The 24,649-nt window shown below is 43.7% G+C and overlaps 2 protein-coding genes across 3 annotated transcripts; both read left to right on the top strand.

The window, feature by feature from the left end:
• Positions 1–1,044: 1,044 nt before the first annotated feature.
• Positions 1,045–24,446, top strand: LOC135545535 (NTF2-related export protein 2-like). Of its 2 annotated transcripts, XM_064973197.1 has the most exons (4): positions 1,045–2,263; positions 12,195–12,281; positions 12,443–12,587; positions 23,850–24,446. In XM_064973197.1, the coding sequence occupies exons 1-4, from the start codon at positions 2,258–2,260 to the stop codon at positions 24,206–24,208; spliced, it is 597 nt and encodes a 198-aa protein (XP_064829269.1). In that variant the 5' UTR covers positions 1,045–2,257; the 3' UTR covers positions 24,209–24,446. The 2 variants fall into 2 exon arrangements, with proteins under 2 accessions (XP_064829269.1, XP_064829268.1); XM_064973196.1 differs by lacking the exon at positions 1,045–2,263 and having other exon boundaries at positions 12,123–12,281.
• On the top strand, positions 7,689–8,447 carry LOC135545346 (uncharacterized protein C21orf140 homolog). Its single transcript, XM_064972959.1, has one exon. It carries the CDS (start codon positions 7,689–7,691, stop codon positions 8,445–8,447), a length of 759 nt encoding a protein of 252 aa, XP_064829031.1.
• Positions 24,447–24,649: the final 203 nt, after the last annotated feature.

Genomic DNA, 24,649 nt, shown 5'->3' on the forward strand with positions numbered 1-24,649 from the left:
ATCCATGCAGTGCATCTACCAAAGTAACAAGCACAGCCAAACTGCATACTTTATATCTCATTATACTCTAATTGTACTTGTCTACCAAATACTGTAATACTCATTTGAGGATTGGACTTTTGTAGGTAGTGTAGCAGGAACACAGTTACTTCTCATTCTCAACCCTCTGGGTATAATTCATTTGGTGTTGCCGTCGTTGCCTGGAAATCAAGGCTAGGGTATAGTTCACTTTAAGTGCCTTCTTTCTCAGGTTTATATAGAGAAAGTGGCATGTTGGATTGTTAATTAGGTTGCTTGCTGGTTGATGTCAGACGGCTAATACACTTTAGTTACATGCTGAACCAAAGTTGAAATATCAAATGAAATGAGACGTTTGAATACACTTCAATACAAATGACACTGTAGTGTGTACCACTAAAACGTGATGGCGCCAATAGAGTTTTAGTATTCATCCTCTTTTCCATTTCTATATCGTTCAGTAATTTATCCTTTTTCACTGGCTCAGCCATGTTTCACACAGCGATGCCTCACTTTTTTCAATCCAATCTTATGAATTCCTATTCAAATTAATCAAAGGTAAAGTAATATTGTAATGTGGATTAATATAATATACATACACGTCCTAATATTTTCTAGTAATTCAATATTTTGTATGGCTTTGTTTTTGCTAGAATTCTTTGATTATCATTATACTGTGTATCGTTGGCAGAGTGGTGTAACTAAGTATATACACAACTTTATAGAGAATTAACACTTCAAAAGACTGCCCAACCTTTTGATGAATGTAGCCTTGCATGAACATTTTCTATAAAGTTGATTTCTATCAATATGTCGTTTGTGTTAAAATACTCCCAAGTATATGAGGAAAACCTTTGAATTACCACGGTGGCATATGATTGTATACTGGACACTTTCCGAATGTTCTTTAACATAAATAAAAAATTAACTGAAAAATAATATAAAAGTATGTTTGACAAGTCCAAGATGGCGGCTTGATCTTATGCTTCTTTTTTTTACCGAGTTCCGCACCAAACTTCAGAAAGATTGTGGAAACAAAACTAGTTTACAGTCATTAATATTTTTATTTGTTCAATATATTTAAAAAATTGTTCCTGTGACTGCAATAATAATGACTGCAATAATAATATGATAATTTATTTCGGCATGTTCATGCGAAGTCGTGACAAAAAAAAGAAAGGAAGCAGCTAACAACGAGAGGAACGTGCTTATAGACTCCCTGCCATAACTACGCTTTCCCTATCATGCTGTTGAAGGTGACGAGTTCCCCTCTTTACCGGTTACTCCGTGCAAACCTCCACCCTGCAAAAAAAAAAAACATGGACTCTGAGATCGTGGCCACCCTCTCCTCACTCATCAACTCCAGGTCTGACGCCATTGAAGGAAATAGTAGGTGCGAACACCATGTTAATCGAAGGCTTGAAACAGACTGTGGAGTTTGCATGTGGTGAAATCAAGGATGTGAAAATGAGTTGAAAAAAGTGTTGAAAAGGTGGAACAGAATTCAATGGTAGCCTAGTGGTTAGAGCGTTGGACTAGTAACCGAAAGGTTGCAAGTTCGAATCCCCGAGCTGACAAGGTACAAATCTGTCGTTCTGCCCCTGAACAGGCAGTTAACCCACTGTTCCGAGGCCGTCATTGAAAATAAGAATTTGTTCTTAACTGACTGACAACAAAGTCAAGGTATTGGAGTGGGCAGAACTGAAAAAGCATGTGCGAGCAAGGTTTACAAACCTGACTCAGTTACATCAGCTCTGTCAGGAGGAATGGGCCAAAATTTTCACCCAACGTATTGTGGGAAGCTTGTGGAAGGCTATCCTAGGCCGTCATTGAAAATAAGAATTTGTTCTTATCTGACTTGCCTAGTAAAATAGAGATAAAATAAAAATAATACCACATACGTCTCACTGATCTGGAGCAATACACAACCAGATGGAACCTGAGACTACGGCGTGCCAGAGGTGGAGAATGAAGATGTGCGACAAGAGGCTATCCGCATCTGCGGAATAACAAACGTTGCCGATACTATCGACGTTGTGCATCGCCTCGGTAAGAAGCAACAGCAAAACGATTCAAGACCTAGGGGTATCATCATCCTCTTCACTGCCAGATTCTACAGGGATGCTGTCTGGAAAGCTGCTAGGAAGAACGCCTTCCTTCAGAGCCATGGTCTGCTTTTCGCCGAGCATCTCAGCCCGGAGGACATAGAAAGAAGGAACAACGATCAAGAAAGCACGACATGAGGGTAAGGTGAAGGCTTCGTCGGAGGACGAGGCTTCATCAACGGTTCGGAAGTCAATATTCCTCCCTAGAATCTCACCAGATGGTTTCAGGCATGGTATTCTCATTTTCCTTGTACTGGTATAACTTTTACCAAACAAGCCCCAGGTTACATTTTTTTTCTGAATACTCAGGTACCTCAATCATTTATTAGCTTGTTCTTGTATGACCAGACCAGAAGAAGGCCTATTTTGTTTACAAACTCACGAAGAAGACTGAACGTTTTTTATGCATACCGTAAGGGGCATGTCTGCTCTGACTTCACATGGTTCTTGTTCTATTTAGTTATTAATACTTATTTCCAAGTGAAAAAGGTCCAAGGAATGTGTATATGTAAAACACGTTATTCTTTGTTGTTTAATGATCCGTTTTCATATACACTTAAAATAGTAGGTATCATTTTATTTTTTAAATTATTGTTTTGTATTTCTCAGAATAGTCCCTGATTACACTAAAGAGGGTTTTTAGTCTCTCTTACTACATAGAACCCTTGGTTTGGTTTTGAACATAATTTTCAGTTGAATTCAATTTCAAAAGTCGAATAACAACTAGAGTTTATGGTTTACGCTATTTTCACTTTAAGTTTACTTAAATGGTGCAGATCTCGGTTCCTTATCGCTTATGTTCACTGCTTCCACGTTATTGACTCATCCTACAGTTTTATACTTTTCTTAATGCTAGGGGGTTACGAAACAATGTGAAGCGCAAGGCCGTCTTTTTATTTGCTAAACAATTTAGAACAGATCTTTGTTCTCACTCAATTTCTGCTGACGTCAATTTCTGGAGGTCACAGTGGGGCAACGATATCTGGCTCTCCCATGGATCTGAACGCTCCGCTAGTGTCACTACAATGGAAAATACCTTTGGTGGTAATATTCTACACTCGGAATGTGACCCCTTTGGTCACTTTATTTGTCTTGTGATCAGTTACAATGACATTACGCTCATTACTGTAAACTTCTACGGGTACAACACCAAACATGAGAATGATGAGTTGCTTGAATCCATAGAGAAACATATACTTCATTGGTTATCTAAATTTCCCAATTCGTCATTATTGATAGGAATGGACTTTAACATGACTATAGATAATTGAACTGATAGATGGCCCCCAGGTTGTCCAACCAGTCAGAATTTGGTCATCAAAAAGGAAGGAGGACCAAGGCACTCTTCATATAATTGATTAAAATGCCTTTATTAGTATGGCATGTTCAATAGAAACAAAGTTTTTAAAAACAGACGCGTTTCGGCTGTGTGGCCTTCGTCAGGGAGTACAAAAAAAAGGAATACATTGTCCTCTTTTGAACAGCTTTTCCAATTAGCCCAAATTGGAAGAGGGAAATTGATTGGACCTTTGTGTACCTTAGCAGCGCTTCCCTTCCTCCTCTTTCTACCAGTCAGAATTTGGGTTTAATACTTTTTATGGAAAAGTTTGATCTTATATATATGGAGAGATAGGTTTCCGGCCGACAGATCGTTCACTTGGAGTAACAAAACAGGTCCCAGACAGTCCAGAATAGATTTTTACAAATATTTTTACTACTCCCCTCACAGACAATAGGGCCAATTTACATTGATATCAAAATATTTACCCCTGATACTAACCTTGGTAGCGCATCCTACTTAAATAGCTCATTATTAAATAATGATATAGTTAAATTTGAGGTTAAAGATCTGCTCTCACACTTTTGGGAAAGGGCTTGTGAAGAAAAATCTTATTGCAATTACTGGGAGCTCTTTCAATTTCAGATGTTCAAATACCTTAGAAAATCTGGTAGTAATCTTGCTAAGACTAGAAGAGCTGAGGAGGAAAAGGTGATCATTAAGATAACTTCCCTTTCTCAGAGGTCCCCAGCCGGCCTCTCGGGGAAGGAGAAGATGGAACTGATTGAGTTACAAAATAGACTGGATAATACATGTAGATTAAATAAACTGGATAATATATATAGATTAAATAAACTGGATAATATATATAGATTAAATAATGTGGATAATTTAATAATATATTGATTAAATAAACTGGATAATATATATAGAATAAATCAACTGGATAATATATATAGATTAAATAAACTGGATAATATATATAGATTAAATAAACTGGATAATACATGTAGATTAAATAAACTGGATAATATATTCATTAAAGTTCAAACCCCCGAGCTGACAAGGTACAAATCTGTTCTGCCCCTGAACAGGCAGTTAACCCACTGTTCCGAGGCCGTCATTGAAAATAAGAATTTGTTCTTAACTGACTTGCCTAGTTAAATAAAGGTTAAGTAAAGGTCAAATTAAATAAAACATAATGACTTATGTTTGGAAGAAAAAGGGGGAGGCTTGCAAGCCGAAGAAGAACTGTGAAGTACGGGGCTGGCAGCATCATGGGGCTGCTTTACTGCAGGAGAGACTGGTGCACAAAATAAAAGGCTTCATGAGGATGGAAAATTATGTGGATATATTGAAGCAACATCTTAAGACACCAGTTAAAGCTTGGTCGCAAATGGGTCTTCCCAAGCATACTTCCAAAATTGTGGCAAAATGGCTTAAGGACAACAAAGTCAAGGTATTGGAGTGACCATCACAAAGCCCTGACCTCAATCCTATAGAAAATTTGTGGGCAGAACTGAAAAAGCATGTGCGAGCAAGGAGGTTTACAAACCTGACTCAGTTACATCAGCTCTGTCAGGAGGAATGGGCCAAAATTCACCCAACGTATTGTGGGAAGCTTGTGGAAGGCTATCCAAAAACTTTTGACCCAAGTTAAACCATTTAAAGGCACTGCTACAAAAAATGAATTGCGTGTATGTGAACTTCTGACCCACTGGGACTGTAATTGGTCCATTCAACAACAAAGCGATACAAACCTTGTATTCATGTAAGGGATCTGTGGCAAGACATCAGTAGATTTATATTTGTACACATTTATTAAGATTTTACACTATTATGGAGAGATGTACGGCTTGGATTCTTTACCTACGATAGAAATAAGTTGAAACAATTTTACTTCATTTCATTCTTTTGGCCAAATTTCATATGCACAAATGTAAATTTAAAAAGGAAAACACATTTTCTTACCTTACAAAAAGAAATTGAACTATATTTTAAGATAAATACTCTACTAACAAAAAAACTGTTACACTTATAATTGTATGTATGTCCCTTATGGTCCATGTGTAATGTGATATTGTACCCCCTAGCCCAATTGTCCTTTGTATATTCTTTATATATACTTGTGTTCCTCATGTACTTTTTGTATTGATTTGTTATTAATAATAAAAAATTAAAAAATAGTTGTGTGTGGGGGGGAGGGGGGGGGTTACGTTGGGGGTATTTGCCCTGTCATTGGCTAGAACAGTCCCACCTGATCTCGCCTCACTTCCTTCTTTGAGGACATATATTTCCATTGTTAAAGCGGTCACTCAACCATTTTGTCAATCTAATAGATCATCTTTGGCCATACATTAACTTTTAACCGGTCGCGGCTGCTTTATCTTTTTCTTCATCCTATCAAAAATAGTTTTTTTATCTATGCTCAAACCAGTTATCCATATTTTACGTCTCCCAAGGCTACACACACAGAACCAAGAGAGAGATTTTATCAACCCTGACCAAAGCAGAAGTAATATGGGAAGGATATGGACATTTCTGTGGTTTTAAAGGGGAAATGGCCCAGATCCTTCTTTCCAAAACCACCCCAGACTTTCTGTGACGTTCACACGTTAGGCTTATGTGACATCCGAAATGTGATATTGTCATTTAATTCCATATTTGGAGTTGTTCATTAATCTAAACATCCTCTTAACTCTAAATGTATTTTTATGATCGATTCATTGAACTCAAGTAGCCTATAATAATATATTACATTTTTATAGTGCTTTTCATAGACTAAAAGCATTTCAAGAGCAAAAAACAAACAAGCAGTATACTGTATCAGGTCAACCAATAGAGGCCAAGTCTTTGAAAGCTGCATCCTCTGCAGATGGAGAGGTTCAGGGCTTGAGCGGAGAGAGCTGGTCAGAGGATGGTAGATGATATTGATGGAGTCTTCTGATGATCTTGTAGAGGGCAAGTCTGGAAACCAGCCTGACTCTTACAGCCACCCTCTTCCACTCTGTGTAACACCACTTGCGTGATGTCTCAGCAGCTCTGGGTGCCAGAAAGCTCACCACACAAGGATAAGAATAGTAGCCAGTCGTCCTCACTATGAGCCCTCTGCCTAAGCTCTGTCTCCCAGTCTCCTCACGCTTCAGGCAACTCCTCAAATGATGTTAGCAGAAGATCAGAAATTGGCAGATAGGTGAAACAAAAAAAGATGGTACTCTGTCCAGATGCATTTTTTCAAAAAGAGACATTAGCCAAAGAATGTTAACCTATCAGTCAATCTGCAAATACTAGGCTCAAAAATACCAGATATAGGTCATAAAAACTCAAATGTTATCTAAAAACTAAAGCGCGGATTATAAATCAACAATTAAAATCACCTCAAAATAATTAAATATGTACACATTTACAGCTCTGTGCTCAGGCTGCAACCTGGTCTCAGAGCATTTGATATTATCCTGTACGTAAATCTGCGATACTCAATTTAATATAAAACTGTATGTTATGTTTTAATATGGTATATATTCATTTTTGAATATCCATCACTCATTTCATATGATATGTTACAAATTACAATTGATATTATATGTTATGAATTTGCTAAATACACAATATGTTATGAATTTTCAAAACGTTTGATATGTTACGAATTCTAGCTAGGCTAGAGGTTAGTGTTAAGTTTAGGTGTTATGATAAAGGGTTAAGGTTAAGGTCATGGGAATGGTTAGCTAAAAGGGTTAAGGTTAGGGGAAGGGTTAGCTAACATGTAAGTAGTTGCGAAGTAGCAAAAATGTAGTAAGTTGTTAATTAGCTAAAACGCTGAAGTTGTCCATGATGACATTCAAACTCACAAACTTTGAGTTGCTAGACGTTACCATTACGCCCACCATTACCCCTTAAGAAACAATCTGTTTTATGTAACCATACCAAACATAACATATGATAATACTTTTAGTGTCCCGGATTTACGTATACTATGTTGCATCTAGTCTATGAGACCAGGCTGAGGCTGTTACTGGGGTGCCATGACTATGAACTCATATGCTTTTACATAGGCCTGAAATATGGAAATACATGGAACCTTGAATCATGATTTAATCTTCTGATTTAATCAAGCCTATTGTTTTCCTGTTCTATTTTGGAAAGAAGTTTAGGTGACAAGCTGATGAGACTATGGGCTATAGGTAACAAGCTCTGCTCGAATGACGGCTATATTATGACGCACCTTAGAACTTGTAAATGTGCGCCAGAAGAGTACTCTGACCTAGACCTATCCAAAAGGCACGAGGATGCGCCTCAAGCTGCGGAACCTTCTACAGTTCATGTGGAACAGGAGGTCCAACAGCGGGCCCCAATGTGTGCCATACATCCGCGACATCAGACAGCTGCAGAGCGAGGGTTTCTACCGAGTTTATCTCGGTGAAACCGAGTTTACAGAGGGTCTGATCACTGGTGACATCTCCGCGGCAACGGACGCCACTAGCAGCAGACACAGCTGGAGCGTCATCCACGCGGGAGGTCAGAGAGGATGGGTTCCATGGAATTACAAACTACTGTTCCATTGTAACGGTGTCTCCTCTCTGCAGCCTTCAGGGGAAATATTTGAAGAGTTGTGTGGCAGTTTAAGGGAGAACTACGGGAAATGTGCAATAGTGGTGAACAATCATAACTGGAGGTCACCAAGGAAAGTTGACGATTGTAACTTCGCGGGGTACGTTCATCACCTGCCCGATGCCCCGGTGGATCTCATACCTATGAGCTGCTGCCCGACGTTGGCGCGCGCGTACGGACACGAGCTTATTCAAATCCCGTTCCAGTGCGCGCACCTGTGCCCTCTGAACAGCGCTTGGTCCACGGTGAAGTGGTTTGCGACCAACGACCATGGGAAGTATTCGGAGGCCATTTACGACCGTGACACTCTACATAAATACGTCTATTGGAATGAGCTGATGGAGGGAGCTCTGAAGAAGATGACCAAGAGGAAATGGGAGGAAGCATTGTCTCGAGTTAGGACGAATGAGAATCATTACATACATGACAAGCAGTGACAACGGGTTCATTCAGACTATATAAAAGAGATGCACATGACATTGGCTAAGGGACTTTTTGTTTGTTTGTTTGTTGGTAAACGTATAGTTTCCATGTATTGTGAGGTTAGTGCTATAGTCTCTGCCAAAAGGTCTGAACCTTTATGGCACAGGATAATGTGCTCACCCCATACTGCAATGTTATTGATTCAAGCAAGATTCCTGCTCCTTCTCAATCACAACTGTACATTACGAAATGCTAATGCATTAAGATTCACAACCAAAATAGAATTAAATAAAACGTGTTACAGATTATCAATGTATTTAGAATCAAAGGAATGCAATGAATTTACAACCAAATCACATGTTCAGACAGTGAAACATGTTTTAAATAGACCTGGATATTAACATACTCTACTGGTTACATTTTTAGAACACCTACTCATTCAAGGGTTTTCTTTAAAAATATATATTTTCTACATTGTAGAATAATAGTGAAGACATCAAAACTATGAAATAACACATATGTTATCACACTTTACCTTGATGACAGCTTTGCACACTCTTGGCACTCTCTCAACCAACTTCATGAGGTAGTCACCTGGAATGCATTTCAATTAACAGGTGTACCTTGCTGAAAGTTAATTTGTGGAATTTCTTTCCTTAATGCATTTGAGCCAATCAGTTGTGTTGTGACAAGGTAGTGGGGTATACAGCAGATAGCCCTATTTGGTAAAAGACCAAGTCCATATTATGGCAAGAAGAGCTCAAATAAGCAAAGAGGAACAACAGTCCATCATTACTTTAAGACATAAAGGTCAGTCAATACAGAACATATCAAGAACTTTGAAAGTTTCTTCAAATGTAGTAGCAAAAACCATCAAGTGCTATGATGAAACTGTCTCTCATGAGGACCGCCACAGGAATGGAAGACCCAGAGTTACCTCTGCTGTGGTATGATGAAAGTGTCTCTCATGAGGACCGCCACAGGAGTGGAAGACCCAGAGTTCCCTCTGCTGTGGTATGATGAAACTGTCTCTCATGAGGACCACCACAGGAATGGAAGACCCAGAGTTCCCTCTGCTGTGGTATGATGAAACTGTCTCTCATGAGGACCGCCAAATGGAAGACCCAGAGTTCCCTCTGCTGTGGTATGATGAAACTGTCTCTCATGAGGACCGCCACAGGAAAGGAAGACCCAGAGTTCCCTCTGCTGTGGTATGATGAAACTGTCTCTCATGAGGACCGCCACAGGAGTGGAAGACCCAGAGTTACCTCTGCTGTGGTATGATGAAAGTGTCTCTCATGAGGACCGCCACAGGAGTGGAAGACCCAGAGTTCCCTCTGCTGTGGTATGATGAAACTGTCTCTCATGAGGACCACCACAGGAATGAAGACCCAGAGTTCCCTCTGCTGTGGTATGATGAAACTGTCTCTCATGAGGACCACCACAGGAATGGAAGACCCAGAGTTCCCTCTGCTGTGGTATGATGAAACTGTCTCTCATGAGGACCGCCACAGGAGTGGAAGACCCAGAGTTACCTCTGCTGTGGTATGATGAAAGTGTCTCTCATGAGGACCGCCACAGGAGTGGAAGACCCAGAGTTCCCTCTGCTGTGGTATGATGAAACTGTCTCTCATGAGGACCACCACAGGAATGAAGACCCAGAGTTCCCTCTGCTGTGGTATGGTGAAACTGTCTCTCATGAGGACCACCACAGGAATGAAGACCCAGAGTTCCCTCTGCTGTGGTATGGTGAAACTGTCTCTCATGAGGACCGCCACAGGAATGAAGACCCAGAGTTCCCTCTGCTGTGGTATGATGAAACTGTCTCTCAGGAGGACCGCCACAGGAGTGGAAGACCCAGAGTTCCCTCTGCTGCAGAGGATACGTTATTAGAGTTACCAGCCTCAGAAATGGCAGCCCAAATAAATGCTTCAGAGTTCAAGTAACAGACATCTCAACATCAACTGTTCAGAGGAGACTGTGAATCAAGCTGTCATGGTCGAATTGCTGCAAAGAAACCACTACTAACTACCAATAAGAAGAGACTTGCTTAGACAAAGAAATACGAGCAATGGACATTAGACCGGTGGAAATTTGTCCTTTGGTCTGGAGTCCAAATGAGGTATTTTTGGTTTCAACCGCCGTGTCTTTATTAGACACGGTGTTGGTGAAAGGATGATCTCTGCATGTATATTTCACCACTGTAAAGCAGAGATTGTGGTGTTATGGTATGGGCCCATTATAATTTCTACAGACTTTATACACTGATATGCCCATTATAATTTCTACAGACTTTATACACTGATATGCCCATTATAATATCTACAGGCTTAATATCTAGTTTTAGACATTTCCCTGTTGTAACCATTCCCCTGTTGTAACCCTTCCCCTGTTGTAACCCTTCCCTTGTTGTAACCCTTCCCCTGTTGTAACCCTTCCCCTGTTGTAACCCTTCCCTTGTTCTAACCCTTCCCCTGTTGTAACCCTTCCCTTGTTGTAACCCTTCCCCTGTTGTAACCCTTCCCCTGTTGTAACCCTTCCCCTGTTGTAACCCTTCCCCTGCTGTAACCCTTCCCCTGCTGTAACCCTTCCCCTGCTGTAACCCTTCCACTGTTGTAACCATTCCCCTGCTGTAACCCTTCCCCTGCTGTAACCCTTCCCCTGCTGTAACCCTTCCCCTGCTGTAACCCTTCCCCTGTTGTAACCATTCCCCTGCTGTAACCCTTCCCCTGCTGTAACCCTTCCCCTGCTGTAACCCTTCCCCTGTTGTAACCCTTCCCCTGTTGTAACCCATCCCCTGCTGTAACCCTTCCCCTGCTGTAACCCTTCCCCTGTTGTAACCCTTCCCCTGTTGTAACCCTTCCCCTGCTGTAACCCTTCCCCTGCTGTAACCCTTCCCCTGTTGTAACCCTTCCCCCGTTGTAACCCTTCCCCTGTTGTAACCCTTCCCCTGTTGTAACCCTTCCCCTGTTGTAACCCATCCCCTGCTGTAACCCTTCCCCTGTTGTAACCCTTCCCCTGTTGTAACCCATCCCCTGCTGTAACCCTTCCCCTGCTGTAACCCTTCCCCTGTTGTAACCCTTCCCCTGTTGTAACCCTTCCCCTGCTGTAACCCATCCCCTGTTGTAACCCTTCCCCTGCTGTAACCCATCCCCTGCTGTAACCCTTCCCCTGCTGTAACCCTTCCCCTGTTGTAACCCTTCCCCTGTTGTAACCATTCCCCTGCTGTAACCCTTCACCTGTTGTAACCCTTCCCCTGTTGTAACCCTTCCCCTGTTGTAACCATTCCCCTGCTGTAACCCTTCCCCTGTTGTAACCCTTCCCCTGCTGTAACCCATCCCCTGTTGTAACCATTCCCCTGTTGTAACCCTTCCCCTGCTGTAACCCTTCCACTGTTGTAAACCTTCCCCTGTTGTAACCCTTCCCCTGCTGTAACCCTTCCCCTGTTGTAACCCTTCCCCTGTTGTAACCCTTCCCATGTTGTAACCCTTCCCATGTTGTAACCCTTCCCCTGTTGTAACCCTTCCCATGTTGTAACCCTTCCCCTGCTGTAACCCTTCCCCTGCTGTAACCCTTGGCTCTGTAACAGCAGGGTTGCTATGGTTTGACACAGATCATATTTAATACAATTAGTTCTAATATGTAATTCTATGGTCTGACTACTGACCCCTAAAAAAGAAAATCTAAGGCATATATCTGTATTGACCAAGTTGTTAATGGCTGTCATTCACAATCAATCAAACCTCTTGTCCCTTCTCCAGGATTTCAGGACCCACGTTGATGCGTCATGCAGGTATTCCGAGGAGTTCACCAACATATATTATGACTGCATGGACAAGAACAGGATGGTAGGAACTGATTCACCGGAGTTCTGTGTGAATGCATTGAACCACACTGGTACAAACACCTCCCTCAGGAACCCTACTTTGGAAAACACTTCTTTGTGAGCATCTGGAAATATCTCAACTTTAGCTAGATAGCTAACTCCTTACTGTTGATCTTCACCCAGAACTTGATACGACTCTACCTGGACAAAGCAACCCTGGTCTGGAATGGGAATGCTGTGTTAGGGCAGTCTGCTCTTGGGGACTTCTTTCAGTCGCTTCCCTCCAGCGAGTTCAGTGTCCAGACCCTTGACTGTCAGCCAGTGCACGGTGAGTTTCTTTCCCTCAATTTATATTGGGATTTCTTTGGTTACAATGTTAACAATGATGGAATCGTATGCACATGAGATGTTATACATTGAATTAAACATCAAATCAAATATAATTTAATTTGTCACATACACATGGTTAGCAGATGTTAATGCGAGTGTAGCGAAATGCTTGTGCTTCTAGTTCCGAAAATGCAGTAATTACCAACGAGTAATCTAACCTAACAATTTAACAACAGCTACCATATACACACAAGTGTAAAGGGATGAAGAATATGTACATAAAGATAGTGGGGAGAACAAGTATTTGATACACTGCCGATTTTGGTCGAGCAGGTTTTCCTACTTACAAAGCATGTAGAGGTCTGTAATTTTTATCATAGGTACACTTCAACCGTGAGAGACGGAATCTAAAACAAAAATCCAGAAAATCACATTGTATGATTTTTAAGTAATTAATTTGCTTTTTATTGCATGATATAAGTATTTGATACATCAGAAAAGCAGAACTTTATATTTGGTACAGAAACGTTTGTTTGCAATTACAGATATCATACGTTTCCTGTAGTTCTTGACCAGGTTTGCACACACTGCAGCAGGGATTTTGGCCCACTCCTCCATACAGACCTTCTCCAGATCCTTCAGGTTTCGGGGCTGTCGTTGGGCAATACGGACTTTCATCTCCCTTCAAAGATTTTGTATTGGGTTCAGGTCTGGAGACTGGCTAGGCCACTCCAGGACATTGAGATGGTTCTTACGGAGCCACTCCTTAGTTGCCCTGGTTGTGTGTTTTTGGTCGTTGTCATGCTGGAAGACCAAGTCACGACCCATCTTCAATGCTCTTACTGAGGGAAGGAGGTTGTTGGCCAAGATCTTGCTATACATGGCCTCATCCATCCTCCCCTCAATACGGTGCAGTCGTCCTGTCCCCTTTGCAGAAAAGCATCCCCAAAGAATGATGTTTCCACCTCCATGCTTCATGGTTGGGATGGTGTTCTTGGGGTTGTACTCATCCTTCTTCTTCTTCCAAACACGGCGAGTGGAGTTTAGACCAAAAAGCTCTATTTTTGTCTCATCAGACCACATGGCCGTCTCCCATTCCTCCTCTGGATCATCCAGATGGTCATTGGCAAACTTCAGATGGGCCTGGACATGCGCTGGCTTGAGCAAGGGGACCTTGTGTGCGCTGCAGGATTTTAATCCGTGACGGCGTAGTGTGTTACTAATGGTTTTATTTGAGACTGTGGTCCCAGCTCTCTTCAGGTTATTGACCAGGTCCTGCCGTGTAGTTCTGGGCTGACCTTCTTCATGATCATTGATGCCCCACGAGGTGAGATCTTGCATGGAGCCCCAGGCCGAGGGTGATTGACCGTCATCTTAAACTTCTTCCATTTTCTAATAATTGCACCGTTGTTGCTGTCTCACCAAGCTGCTTGCCTATTGTCCTGTAGCCCATCCCAGCCTTGTGCAGGTCTACAATTTTATCCCTGATGTCCTTACACAGCTCTCTGGTCTTGGCCATTGTGGAGAGGTTGGAGTCTGTTTGATTGAGTGTGTGGACAGGTGTCTTTTATACAGGTAACGAGTTCAAACAGGTGCAATTAATACAGGTAATGAGTGGAGAACAGGAGGGCTTCTTAAAGAAAAACTAACAGGTCTGTGAGAGCCGGAATTCTTACTGGTTGGTAGGTAATAAAATACTTATGTCATGCAATAAAATGCAAATTAATTACTTGAAAATCATACAATGTCATTTTCTGGATTTTTGTTTTAGATTCCGCCTCTCACAGTTGAAGTGTACCTATGATAAAAATTACAGACCTCTACATGTTTTGTAAGTAGGAAAACCTGCAAAATCGGCAGTGTATCAAATACTTGTTCTCCCCACTGTATATGAATGAGTGACGGTACAGAACGGCATAGGCAAGATGCAGTAGGTGGTATAGAGTACAGTATATACATATGAGATGAGTAATGTAGGGTATGTAAACATTATATTAAGTGGCATTGTTTAAAGTGGATAGTGATACATGTACAGTGCCTTGCGAAAGTATGCGGCCCCCTTGAACTTTGCAACCTTTTGCCACATTTCAGGCTTCTAACATAAAGATATAAAACTGTATCTTTTTGTGAAGAATGAACAACAAGTGGGACACAATCATGAAGTGGAACGACATTTATTGGATATTTCAAACTTTTTTAACAAATCAAATACTGAAAAATTGGGCGTGCAAAATTATTCAGCCCCTTTACTTTCAGTGCAGCAAACTCTCTCCAGAAGTTCAGTGAGGATCTCTGAATGATCCAATGTTGACCTAAATGACTAATGATGATAAATACAATCCACCTGTGTGTAATCAAGTCTCCGTATAAATGCACCTGCACTGTGATAGTCTCAGAGGTCCGTTAAAAGCGCAGAGAGCATCATGAAGAACAAGGAACACACCAGGCCGGATTTGGATACAAAAAGATTTCCCAAGCTTTAAACATCCCAAGGAGCACTGTGCAAGCGATAATATTGAAATGGAAGGAGTATCAGACCACTGCAAATCTACCAAGACCTGGCCGTCCCTCTAAACTTTCAGCTCATACAAGGAGAAGACTGATCAGAGATGCAGCCAAGAGGCCCATAATCACTCTGGATGAACTGCAGAGATCTACAGCTGAGGTGGGAGACTCTGTCCATAGGACAACAATCAGTCATATATTGCACAAATCTGGCCTTTATGGAAGAGTGGCAAGAAGAAAGCCATTTCTTAAAGATATCCATAAAAAGTGTTGTTTAAAGTTTGCCACAAGCCACCTGGGAGACACACCAAACATGTGGAAGAAGGTGCTCTGGTCAGATGAAACCAAAATTGAACTTTTTGGCAACAATGCAAAATGTTATGTTTGGCGTAAAAGCAACACAGCTCATCACCCTGAACACACCCTCCCCACTGTCAAACATGGTGGTGGCAGCATCATGGTTTGGGCCTGCTTTTCTTCAGCAGGGACAGGGAAGATTGTTAAAATTGATGGGAAGATGGATGGAGCCAAATACAGGACCATTCTGGAAGAAAACCTGATGGAGTCTGCAAAAGACCTGAGACTGGGACGGAGATTTGTCTTCCAACAAGACAATGATCCAAAACATAAAGCAAAATCTACAATGGAATGGTTCAAAAATAAACATATCCAGGTGTTAGAATGGCCAAGTCAAAGTCCAGTCCTGAATCCAATCGAGAATCTGTGGAAAGAACTGAAAACTGCTTTTCACAAATGCTCTCCATCCAACCTCACTGAGCTCGAGCTGTTTTGCAAGGAGGAATGGGAAAAAAAATTCATTCTCTCGATGTGCAAAACTGATAGAGACATACCCCAAGCGACTTACAGCTGTAATTGCAGCAAAAGGTGGCGCTACAAAGTATTAACTTAAGGGGGCTGAATAATTTTGCACGCCCAATTTTTCAGTTTTTGATTTGTTAAAAAAGTTTGAAATATCCAATAAATGTCGTTCCACTTCATGATTGTGTCCCACTTGTTGTTGATTCTTCACAAAAAAATACAGTTTTATATCTTTATGTTTGAAGCCTGAAATGTGGCAAAAGGTCGCAAAGTTCAAGGGGGCCAAATACTTTCGCAAGGCACTGTATTACATAAAGATGGCAAGATGCAGAAGGTGGTATAGAGTACAGTATATACATATGAGATGAGTAATGTAGGGTATGTAAACATATTAAGTGGCATTGTTTAAAGTGGCTAGTGATACATTTTTTACATGTATGGCAGCAGTCACATAATGTTTGTGGTGGCTGTTTAACAGTCTGATGGCCTTGAGATGGAAGCTGTTTTTCAGTCTCTCGGTCCCTGCTTTGATACACCTGTCCTGACCTCGCCTTCTGGATGATAGTGGGGTGAACAGGCAGTGGCTCGGGTGGTTGTTGTCCTTGATGATCTTTATGGCCTTCCTGTGACATCGGGTGGGGTAGGTGTCCTGGAGGGCAGGTAGTTTGCCTGATGCGTTGTGCAGACCTCACTACCTTCTGGAGAGCCTTACGGTTGTGGGCGGAGCAGTTGCCGTACCAGGCTGTGATACAGCCCGACAGGATGCTCTCTATTGTGCATCTGTAAAAGTTTGTGAGTGCTTTTGGTGACAAGCCAAATTTTCAGCCTCCTGAGGTTGAAGAGGTGCTGCCGCGCCTTCTTCACCACGCTGTCTGTGTGGGTGGACCAATTCAGTTTGTCCGTGATGTGTACGCCGAGGAACTTAAAACTTTATACCCTCTCCACTACTGCCCCTTCGATGTGGATAGGGGGGTGCTCCCCCTGCTGTTTCCTGAAGTCCACGATCATCATTGAGTGTGATGTTATTTTCCTGACACCACACTCCGAGGGCCCTCACCTCCCTGTAGGTCGTCTCGTCGTTGTTGGTAATCAAGCCTACCACTGTGGTGTCGTCTGCAAACTTGATGATTGAGTTAAAGGCGTGCATGGCCACGCAGTCGTGGGTGAACAGGGAGTACAGGAGAGGCCTCACAACGCACCCTTGTGGGGCCCCAGTGTTGAGGATCAGCGGGGTGGAGATGTTGTTACCTACCCTCACCACCTGGGTGCGGCCCGTCAGGAAGTCCAGTACCCAGTTGCACAGGGCGGGGTCGAGACCCAGGGTCTCGAGCTTAATGACGAGTTTGGAGGGTACTATGGTGTTAAATGCTGAGCTGTAGTCGATGAACAGCATTCTCACATAGGTATACCTCTTGTCCAGATGGGTTAGGGCTGTGTGCAGTGTGGTTGCGATTGTGTCGTCTGTGGACCTATTGGGGCGGTAAGCAAATTGGAGTGGGTCTAGGGTGTCAGGTAGGGTGGAGGTGATATGGTCCTTGACTAGTCTCTCAAAGCACTTCATGATGACGTAAGTGAGTGCTACGGGGCGGTAGTCGTTTAGCTCAGTTACCTTAGCTTTCTTGGGAGCAGGAACAATGGTGGCCCTCTTGAAGCATGTGGGAACAGCAGACTGGGATAAGGATTGATTGAATATGTTCGTAAACACACCAGCCAGCTGGTCTGCGCATGCTCTGAGGACGCGGCTGGGGATGCCGTCTGTGCCTGCAGCCTTGTGAGGGTTAACACGTTTAAATGTTTTACTCACGTCGGCTGCAGTGAAGGGGAGTCCACAGGTTTTGGTAGCGGGCCGTGTCAGTGGCACTGTAATATCCTCAAAGCGAGCAAAGAAGTTGTTTAGTCTGTCTGGGAGCAAGACATCCTGGTCCGCGACGGGGCTGGTTTTCTTTTTGTAATCTGATTGACTGTAGACCCTGCCACATACCTCCTGTGTCTGAGCCGTTGAATTGCGACTCTACTTTGTCTCTATACTGACGCTTAGCTTGTTTGATTGCCTTGCGGAGGGAATAGCTACACTGTTTGTATTCGGTCATGTTTCCGGTCACTGGTTTGTGCTTTCAGTTTCGCGTGAATGCTACCATCAATCCACAGTTTCTGGTTGGGGAATGTTTTAATAGTTGCTGTGGGTATGACATCGCCGATGCACTTGCTAATGAACTTGCTCAACGAATCAGCGTATTCATCAATGTTGTTGTTTGACGCAATTCGGAACATATCCCAATCCACGTGATTGAAGCAATCTTGAAGCGTGGAATCATATTGGTCGGACCAGCGTTGAACAGACCTGAGAGAGTCAGCTTCCTGTTTTAGTTTCTGTCTATAGGCTGGAAGCAACTAAATGGAGTCGTGGTCAGCTTTTCCGAAAGGAGGGCGGTGGAGGACTTTATATGCATTGCGGAAGTTAGAATAAAAATGATCCAGGGTTTTACCAGCCCTGGTAGCACAATCGATATGCTGATATAATTTAGGGAGTCTTGTTTTCAGATTAGCCTTGTTAAAATCCCCAGCTACAATGAATGCATCCTCAGGATATGCGTTTCCAGTTTACATAGAGTCAAATAAAGTTATAGTTCAGGGCCGTCGAGGTGCCTGCTTGGGGGGGAATATGTGCGGCTGTGATTATAATCGAAGAGAATTCTCTTGGTAGATAATGCTGTCGACATTTGATTGTGAGGAATTCTAAGTCAGGTGAACAGAAGGACTTAAGTTCCTGTATGTTGTTATGATCACACCACGTCTCGTTAATCATAAGGCATGCCCCCCCCGCCCCTCTTCTTCTCAGAAAGATGTTTGTTTCTGTCTGTGCGATGCGTGAAGAAACCAGCTGGCTGTACCGACACCAATAGCGTGTCTCGAGTGAGCCATGTTTCCGTGAAGCAAAGAACGTTAGTCTCTGATGTCTCTCTGGAATGCTACCCTTGCTCGGATTTCATCAACCTTGTTGTCAAGAGACTGGACATTGGAGAGTAGTATGCTCGGGAGCGGTGTGCGATGTGCCCGTCTCCGGAGCCTGACCAGAAGACCGCTTTGTCTGCCCCTTTTACGGCGTCGTTGTATTGGATCGCAGGCTGGGAACCGATCCACTGTCCTGGGTGGTGGGCAAAACACAGGATCCGCTTCGGGAAAGTCGTATTCCCGGTCGTAATGATGGTGAGTTGACGTTGCTCTTATATCCAAGCAACGCTCTCCTCAACAACGCCGGATTCCTGCCGTAATCCCTGGACCACTACTTCTGATCTTCACAGCTAGCTTGCACCCAGTACCGAAGCTATCCCTGAGGCCCAGCTCCCGGCCTACTCAGCTGTTCACCCGAACCCCACTCATACACGGCTAGAGCCCAATACTCCACCGGATCCTTGCTGTAAACTCTGGACCTTGGCTAACGCCACTGCCACGAAGCTAGCACCAGTTAGCCGTGAGCCAGGCACATCTCCCTGCTAGCAAACTAAATTCTACAATACCTCTTTTGCCATCTGGCTTGGATTCTCTGTCGACACGGCCCCCTGCCGCACCACCACGACTGGTCTGCCGACGAATACTCCATCCGCTGTGCCTTCAACCGGCCTCCGTCTGAGCAGACCCCCCTACCACCCCCAGGCTACCAACTTTAAACTCTGTGTCGCCCGCGTGCTAGTGTAGTGGCGGCTTCCCTGTTCCATCTACTGCTGCCTCCTGGACACTATGATCACTTGGCTACATAGCTGATGCCTGCTGGACTGTCCATTAATCACGGTACTCCATTCTGTTTATTTATGTTTTATCTGTCGGCCCCAGCCGCAAACTCAGGCTCTGTGTGTAGTTAGTCCGACCCTCTCTGCCTAGTCATCGCCATTTTACCTGCTGTTGTTGTGTTAGCTGACTAGCTGTTGTTGTTTTAGCAAGCTCTCCCAATCAAGACCTGCGATTACTTTATGCCTTGCTGTATGTCTCTCTCAAATATCAATATGCCTTGTATACTGTTGTTCAGGTTAGTTATCATTGTTTTAGTTTACAATGGAGCCCCTAGTTCCACTCCTCACACCTCTGATACCTCCTTTGTCCCACCTCCCACACATGCGGTGACCTCACCCATTATAACCAGCATGTCCAGTGATACAACCTCTCTTATCATCACCCAGTGCCTGGGCTTACCTCCGCTGTACCCGCACCCCACCATACCCCTGTCTGCACATTATGCCCTGAATATATTCTACCACGCCCATAAATCTGCTCCTTTTATTCCTTGTCCCCAACGCTCTAGGCGGCCAGTTTTGATAGCCTTTAGCCGCACCCTCATCCTACTCCTCCTCTGTTCCTCGGGTGATGTGGAGATAAACCCAGGCCCTGCATGTCCCCAGGCATCCTCATTTGTTGACTTCTGTGATCGAAAAAGCCTTGGTTTCATGCATGTCAACTTCAGAAGCCTCCTCCCTAAGTTTGTTTTACTCACTGCTTTAGCACACTCTGCCAACCCTGATGTCCTTGCCGTGTCTGAATCCTGGCTTAGGAAGGCCACCAAAAATTCTGAGATTTCCATACCCAACTATAACACTTTCTGTCAAGATAGAACTGCCAAAGGGGGAGGAGTTGCAATCTACTGCAGAGATAGCCTGCAAAGTTCTGTGATACTTTCCAGGTCTATGTCCAAACAGTTCGAACTTCTAATTTTAAAAATTAATCTCTCCAGAAATAAGTCTCTCACTGTTGCCGCCTGCTACCGACCCACCTCAGCTCCTAGCTGTGCCCTGGACACCATCTGTGAATTGATCGCCCCCCATCTAGCTTCAGAGTTTGTTCTGTTAGGTGACCTAAACTGGGATATGCTTAACACCCCGGCAGTCCTACAATCTAAGCTAGATGCCCTCAATCTCACACAAATCATCAAGAAACCTACCAGGTACAACCCTAAATCCGTAAACATGGGCACCCTAATTGACATTATCCTGACCAACTTGCCCTCCAAATACACCTCTGCTGTCTTCAATCAGGATCTCAGCGATCACTGCCTCATTGCCTGTATCCGCGGTCAAACGACCACCCCTCATCACTTTCAAACGCTCCCTAAAACACTTCTGCGAGCAGGCCTTTCTAATCAACCTGGCCCGGGTATTCTGGAAGGATATTGACCTCATCCCGTCAGTTGAGGATGCTTGGTCATTCTTTAAAAGTAACTTTCTCACCATCTTAGACAAGCATGCTCCGTTCAAAAATGCAGAACTAAGAACAGATATAGCCCCTGGTTCACTCCAGACCTGACTGCCCTCGACCAGCACAAAAACATCCTGTGGCAGACTGCAATAGCATTGAATAGTCCCCGCGATATGCAACTGTTCAGGGAAGTCAGGAACCAATACACGCAGTCAGTCAGGAAAGCAAAGGCCAGCTTTTTCAAGCAGAAATTTGCATCTTGTAGCTCTAACTCCAAAACATTCTGGAACACTGTAAAGTCCATGGAGAACAAGAGCACCTCCTCCCAGCTGCCCACTGCACTGAGGCTAGGTAACACAGTCACCACCGATAAATCCGTGATAATTGAAAACTTCAACAAGCATTTCTCAACGGCTGGCCATGCCTTCCTCCTGGCTACTACAACCTCGGGCAACAGCTCCCCCCCCCCCGCAGCTACTCACCCACACCTCCCCAGCTTCTCCTTTACCCAAATCCAGATGTTCTGAAAGAGCTGCAAATCCTGGACCCATACAAATCAGCAGGGCTTGACAATCTGGACCCTCTATTTCTGAAACTGTCCGCCGCCATTGTCGCAACCCCTATTACCAGCCTGTTCAACCTCTCCTTCGTATCATCTGAGATCCCCAAGGATTGGAAAGCTGCCGCGGTCATCCCCCTCTTCAAAGGGGGAGACACCCTGGACCCAAACTGTTACAGACCTATATCCATCCTGCCCTGCCTATCTAAGGTCTTTGAAAGCCAAGTCAACAAACAGATCACTGACCATCTCGAATCCCACCGCACCTTCTCTGCTGTGCAATCCGGTTTCCGAGCCGGTCACGGGTGCACCTCAGCCACACTCAAGGTACTAAACGATATCATAACCGCTATTGATAAAGGACAGTACTGTGCAGCCATCTTCATCGACCTGGCCAAGGCTTTCGACTCTGTCAACCACCATATTCTTATCGGCAGACTCAGTAGCCTCGGTTCTTCTAATGACTGCCTTGCCTGGTTCACCAACTACTTTGCAGACAGAGTTCAGTGTGTCAAATCGGAGGGCATGTTGTTCGGTCCTCTGGCAGTCTCTATGGGGATACCACAGGGCATGTTGTTCGGCCCTCTGGTAGTCTCTATGGGGGTACCACAGGGTTCAATTCTCGGGCCGACTCTTTTCTCTGTATATATCAACGATGTTGCTCTTGCTGGGGGCAATTCCCTGATCCACCTTTACGCAGACGACACCATTCTGTATACTTCCGGCCCGTCCTTGGACACTGTGCTATCTAACCTCCAAACGAGCTTCAATGCCATACAACACTCCTTCCGTGGCCTCCAACTGCTCTTAAACGCTAGTAAAACAAAATGCATGCTTTTCAACCGTTCGCTGGCTGCACGCACGACTAGCATCACCACCCTGGATGGTTCCGATCTAGAATATGTGGACATCTATAAGTACCTAGGTGTCTGGCTCGACTGCAAACTCTCCTTCCATATCAAACATCTTCAATTCAAAATCAAATCTAGAGTCGGCTTTCTATTTCGCAACAAAGCCTCCTTCACTCATGCCGCAAACTTACCCTAGTAAAACTGACTATCCTACCGATCCTCGACTTCGGCGATGTCATCTACAAAATAGCTTCCAATACTCTACTCAGCAAACTGGATGCAGTTTATCACAGTGCCATCCGTTTTGTTACTAAAGCACCTTATACCACCCACCACTGTGACCTAGTCGGCTGGCCCTCGCCAGACCCCCTGGCCCTCGCTACATGTTCGTCGCCAGACCCACTGGCTCCAGGTCATCTACAAGTCTATGCTAGGTATAGCTCAGTCTTATCTCAGTTCACGATGGCAACACCCACCCGTAGCACGCGTAGCACGCGCTCCAGCAGGTGTATCTCACTGATCACTAAAGCCAAAACCTCATTTGGCCGCCTTTCCTTCCAGTTCTCTGCTGCCTGCGACTGGAACGAATTGCAAAAATATCTGATGCTGGAGACTTATCTCTCTCACCAACTTTAAACATCTGCTATCTGAGCAGCTAACCGATCGCTGCAGCTATACATAGTCCATCGGTATATAGCCCACCCAATCTACCTACCTCATCCCCATACTGTTTTTATTTTATTTACTTTTCTGCTCTTTTGCACACCAGTCTCTCTACCTGCACATGTTCATCTGATCATTTATCACTCCAGTGTTAATCTGCTAAATTGTAATTATTCACTCCTATGGCCTATTTATTGCCTACCTCCTCATGCCTTTTGCACACAATGTATATAGATTTTTTTTCTATGTTATTGACTTGTGTATTGTTTACTCCATGTGTAACTCTGTGTTGTTGTCTGTTCACACTGCTATGCTTTATCTTGGCCAGGTCTCAGTTGCAAATGAGAACTTGTTCTCAACTAGCCTACCTGGTTAAATAAAGGTGAAATAGAAATATCCAGTAGTTCCTCCCGACTGTATGTAATAAAACCTAAGATTACCTGGGGTACCAATGTAATAAATGACACATAAAAAAACAAAATACTGCATAGTGTCCGAGGAACGCGAAGCAAGGCGGCCTTCTCTGTAGGCGCCGGAAGTTATATGAACATGTTTTAATGTAGAAATGTGTAGACCCATATTAAGTATAAATAATCACACAATAGAGAAACAGAATGTGCATGATCAGGATGGTGAAATGAGGCCAACACCACTTTCCCCTCCTTATGTTCCCATACAGAACAGGCAACCCAGGGCCAGACCACGCTGTTGGTGTTGAAAGCAGGACATGTGAAGTTTGACGGACAGAAGCAGCGTTACTTCAATCAGAACTTCCTCCTCACAGCCCAGGCTTCTCCCACCAGTGACCAGCCTGTCTGGAAGATCGCCAGTAACTGTTTCTGCTTCCAGGACTGGAGTAGCTATTCATTAGGGCACACAATGGCAACGGGATACGAAACAAGCGTTTTATTTTACCAACAAGCAAGTTTGTTAAGAACACATTCTTATTTACAAGGACAGCCTACACCGGCCAAACCTGGACGACGCTGGGCCAATTGTGCGCTGCCCTATGGGACTCCCAATCCCGGCCAGTTGTGATACAGGCTGGATTCGAATCAGGGTGTTTGTAGTGACTCCTCTGGCACTGAGATGCAGTGTCTTAGACTGCTGCGCCACTTTGGAGCCCAATAATAACACAATAGACAAGTTGGACAAGTTTCAGTCTGTTTGGTACCTAATGAGTACAACCCTGCTTTAAGATGTTTGCTCTTTTTTATACCACTATCTACCAGTCTTATAATAGTTGGTAAATATGCCCTTTCTTTGAAGTTACACTGTGTATGTTAATGAAGGTTCTGTGGACCTAAAGTCTTTTGTAATAAAATAAACACAACAAAGTAGTCAGAAATACAATGATTTATTTACCACCAAAGCATGTGGAATGAAATAACTGTTTATGAAGACAATGTCAAAATATCTTACTAGCCTCATAACATTACTTTCAGTATTCAGGTAACGAAACATAAAATGCTACTTCCC

This window comes from Oncorhynchus masou, chromosome 9 (genome assembly GCF_036934945.1).
Source record: "Oncorhynchus masou masou isolate Uvic2021 chromosome 9, UVic_Omas_1.1, whole genome shotgun sequence".
Classification (NCBI taxonomy): domain Eukaryota; kingdom Metazoa; phylum Chordata; class Actinopteri; order Salmoniformes; family Salmonidae; genus Oncorhynchus; species Oncorhynchus masou.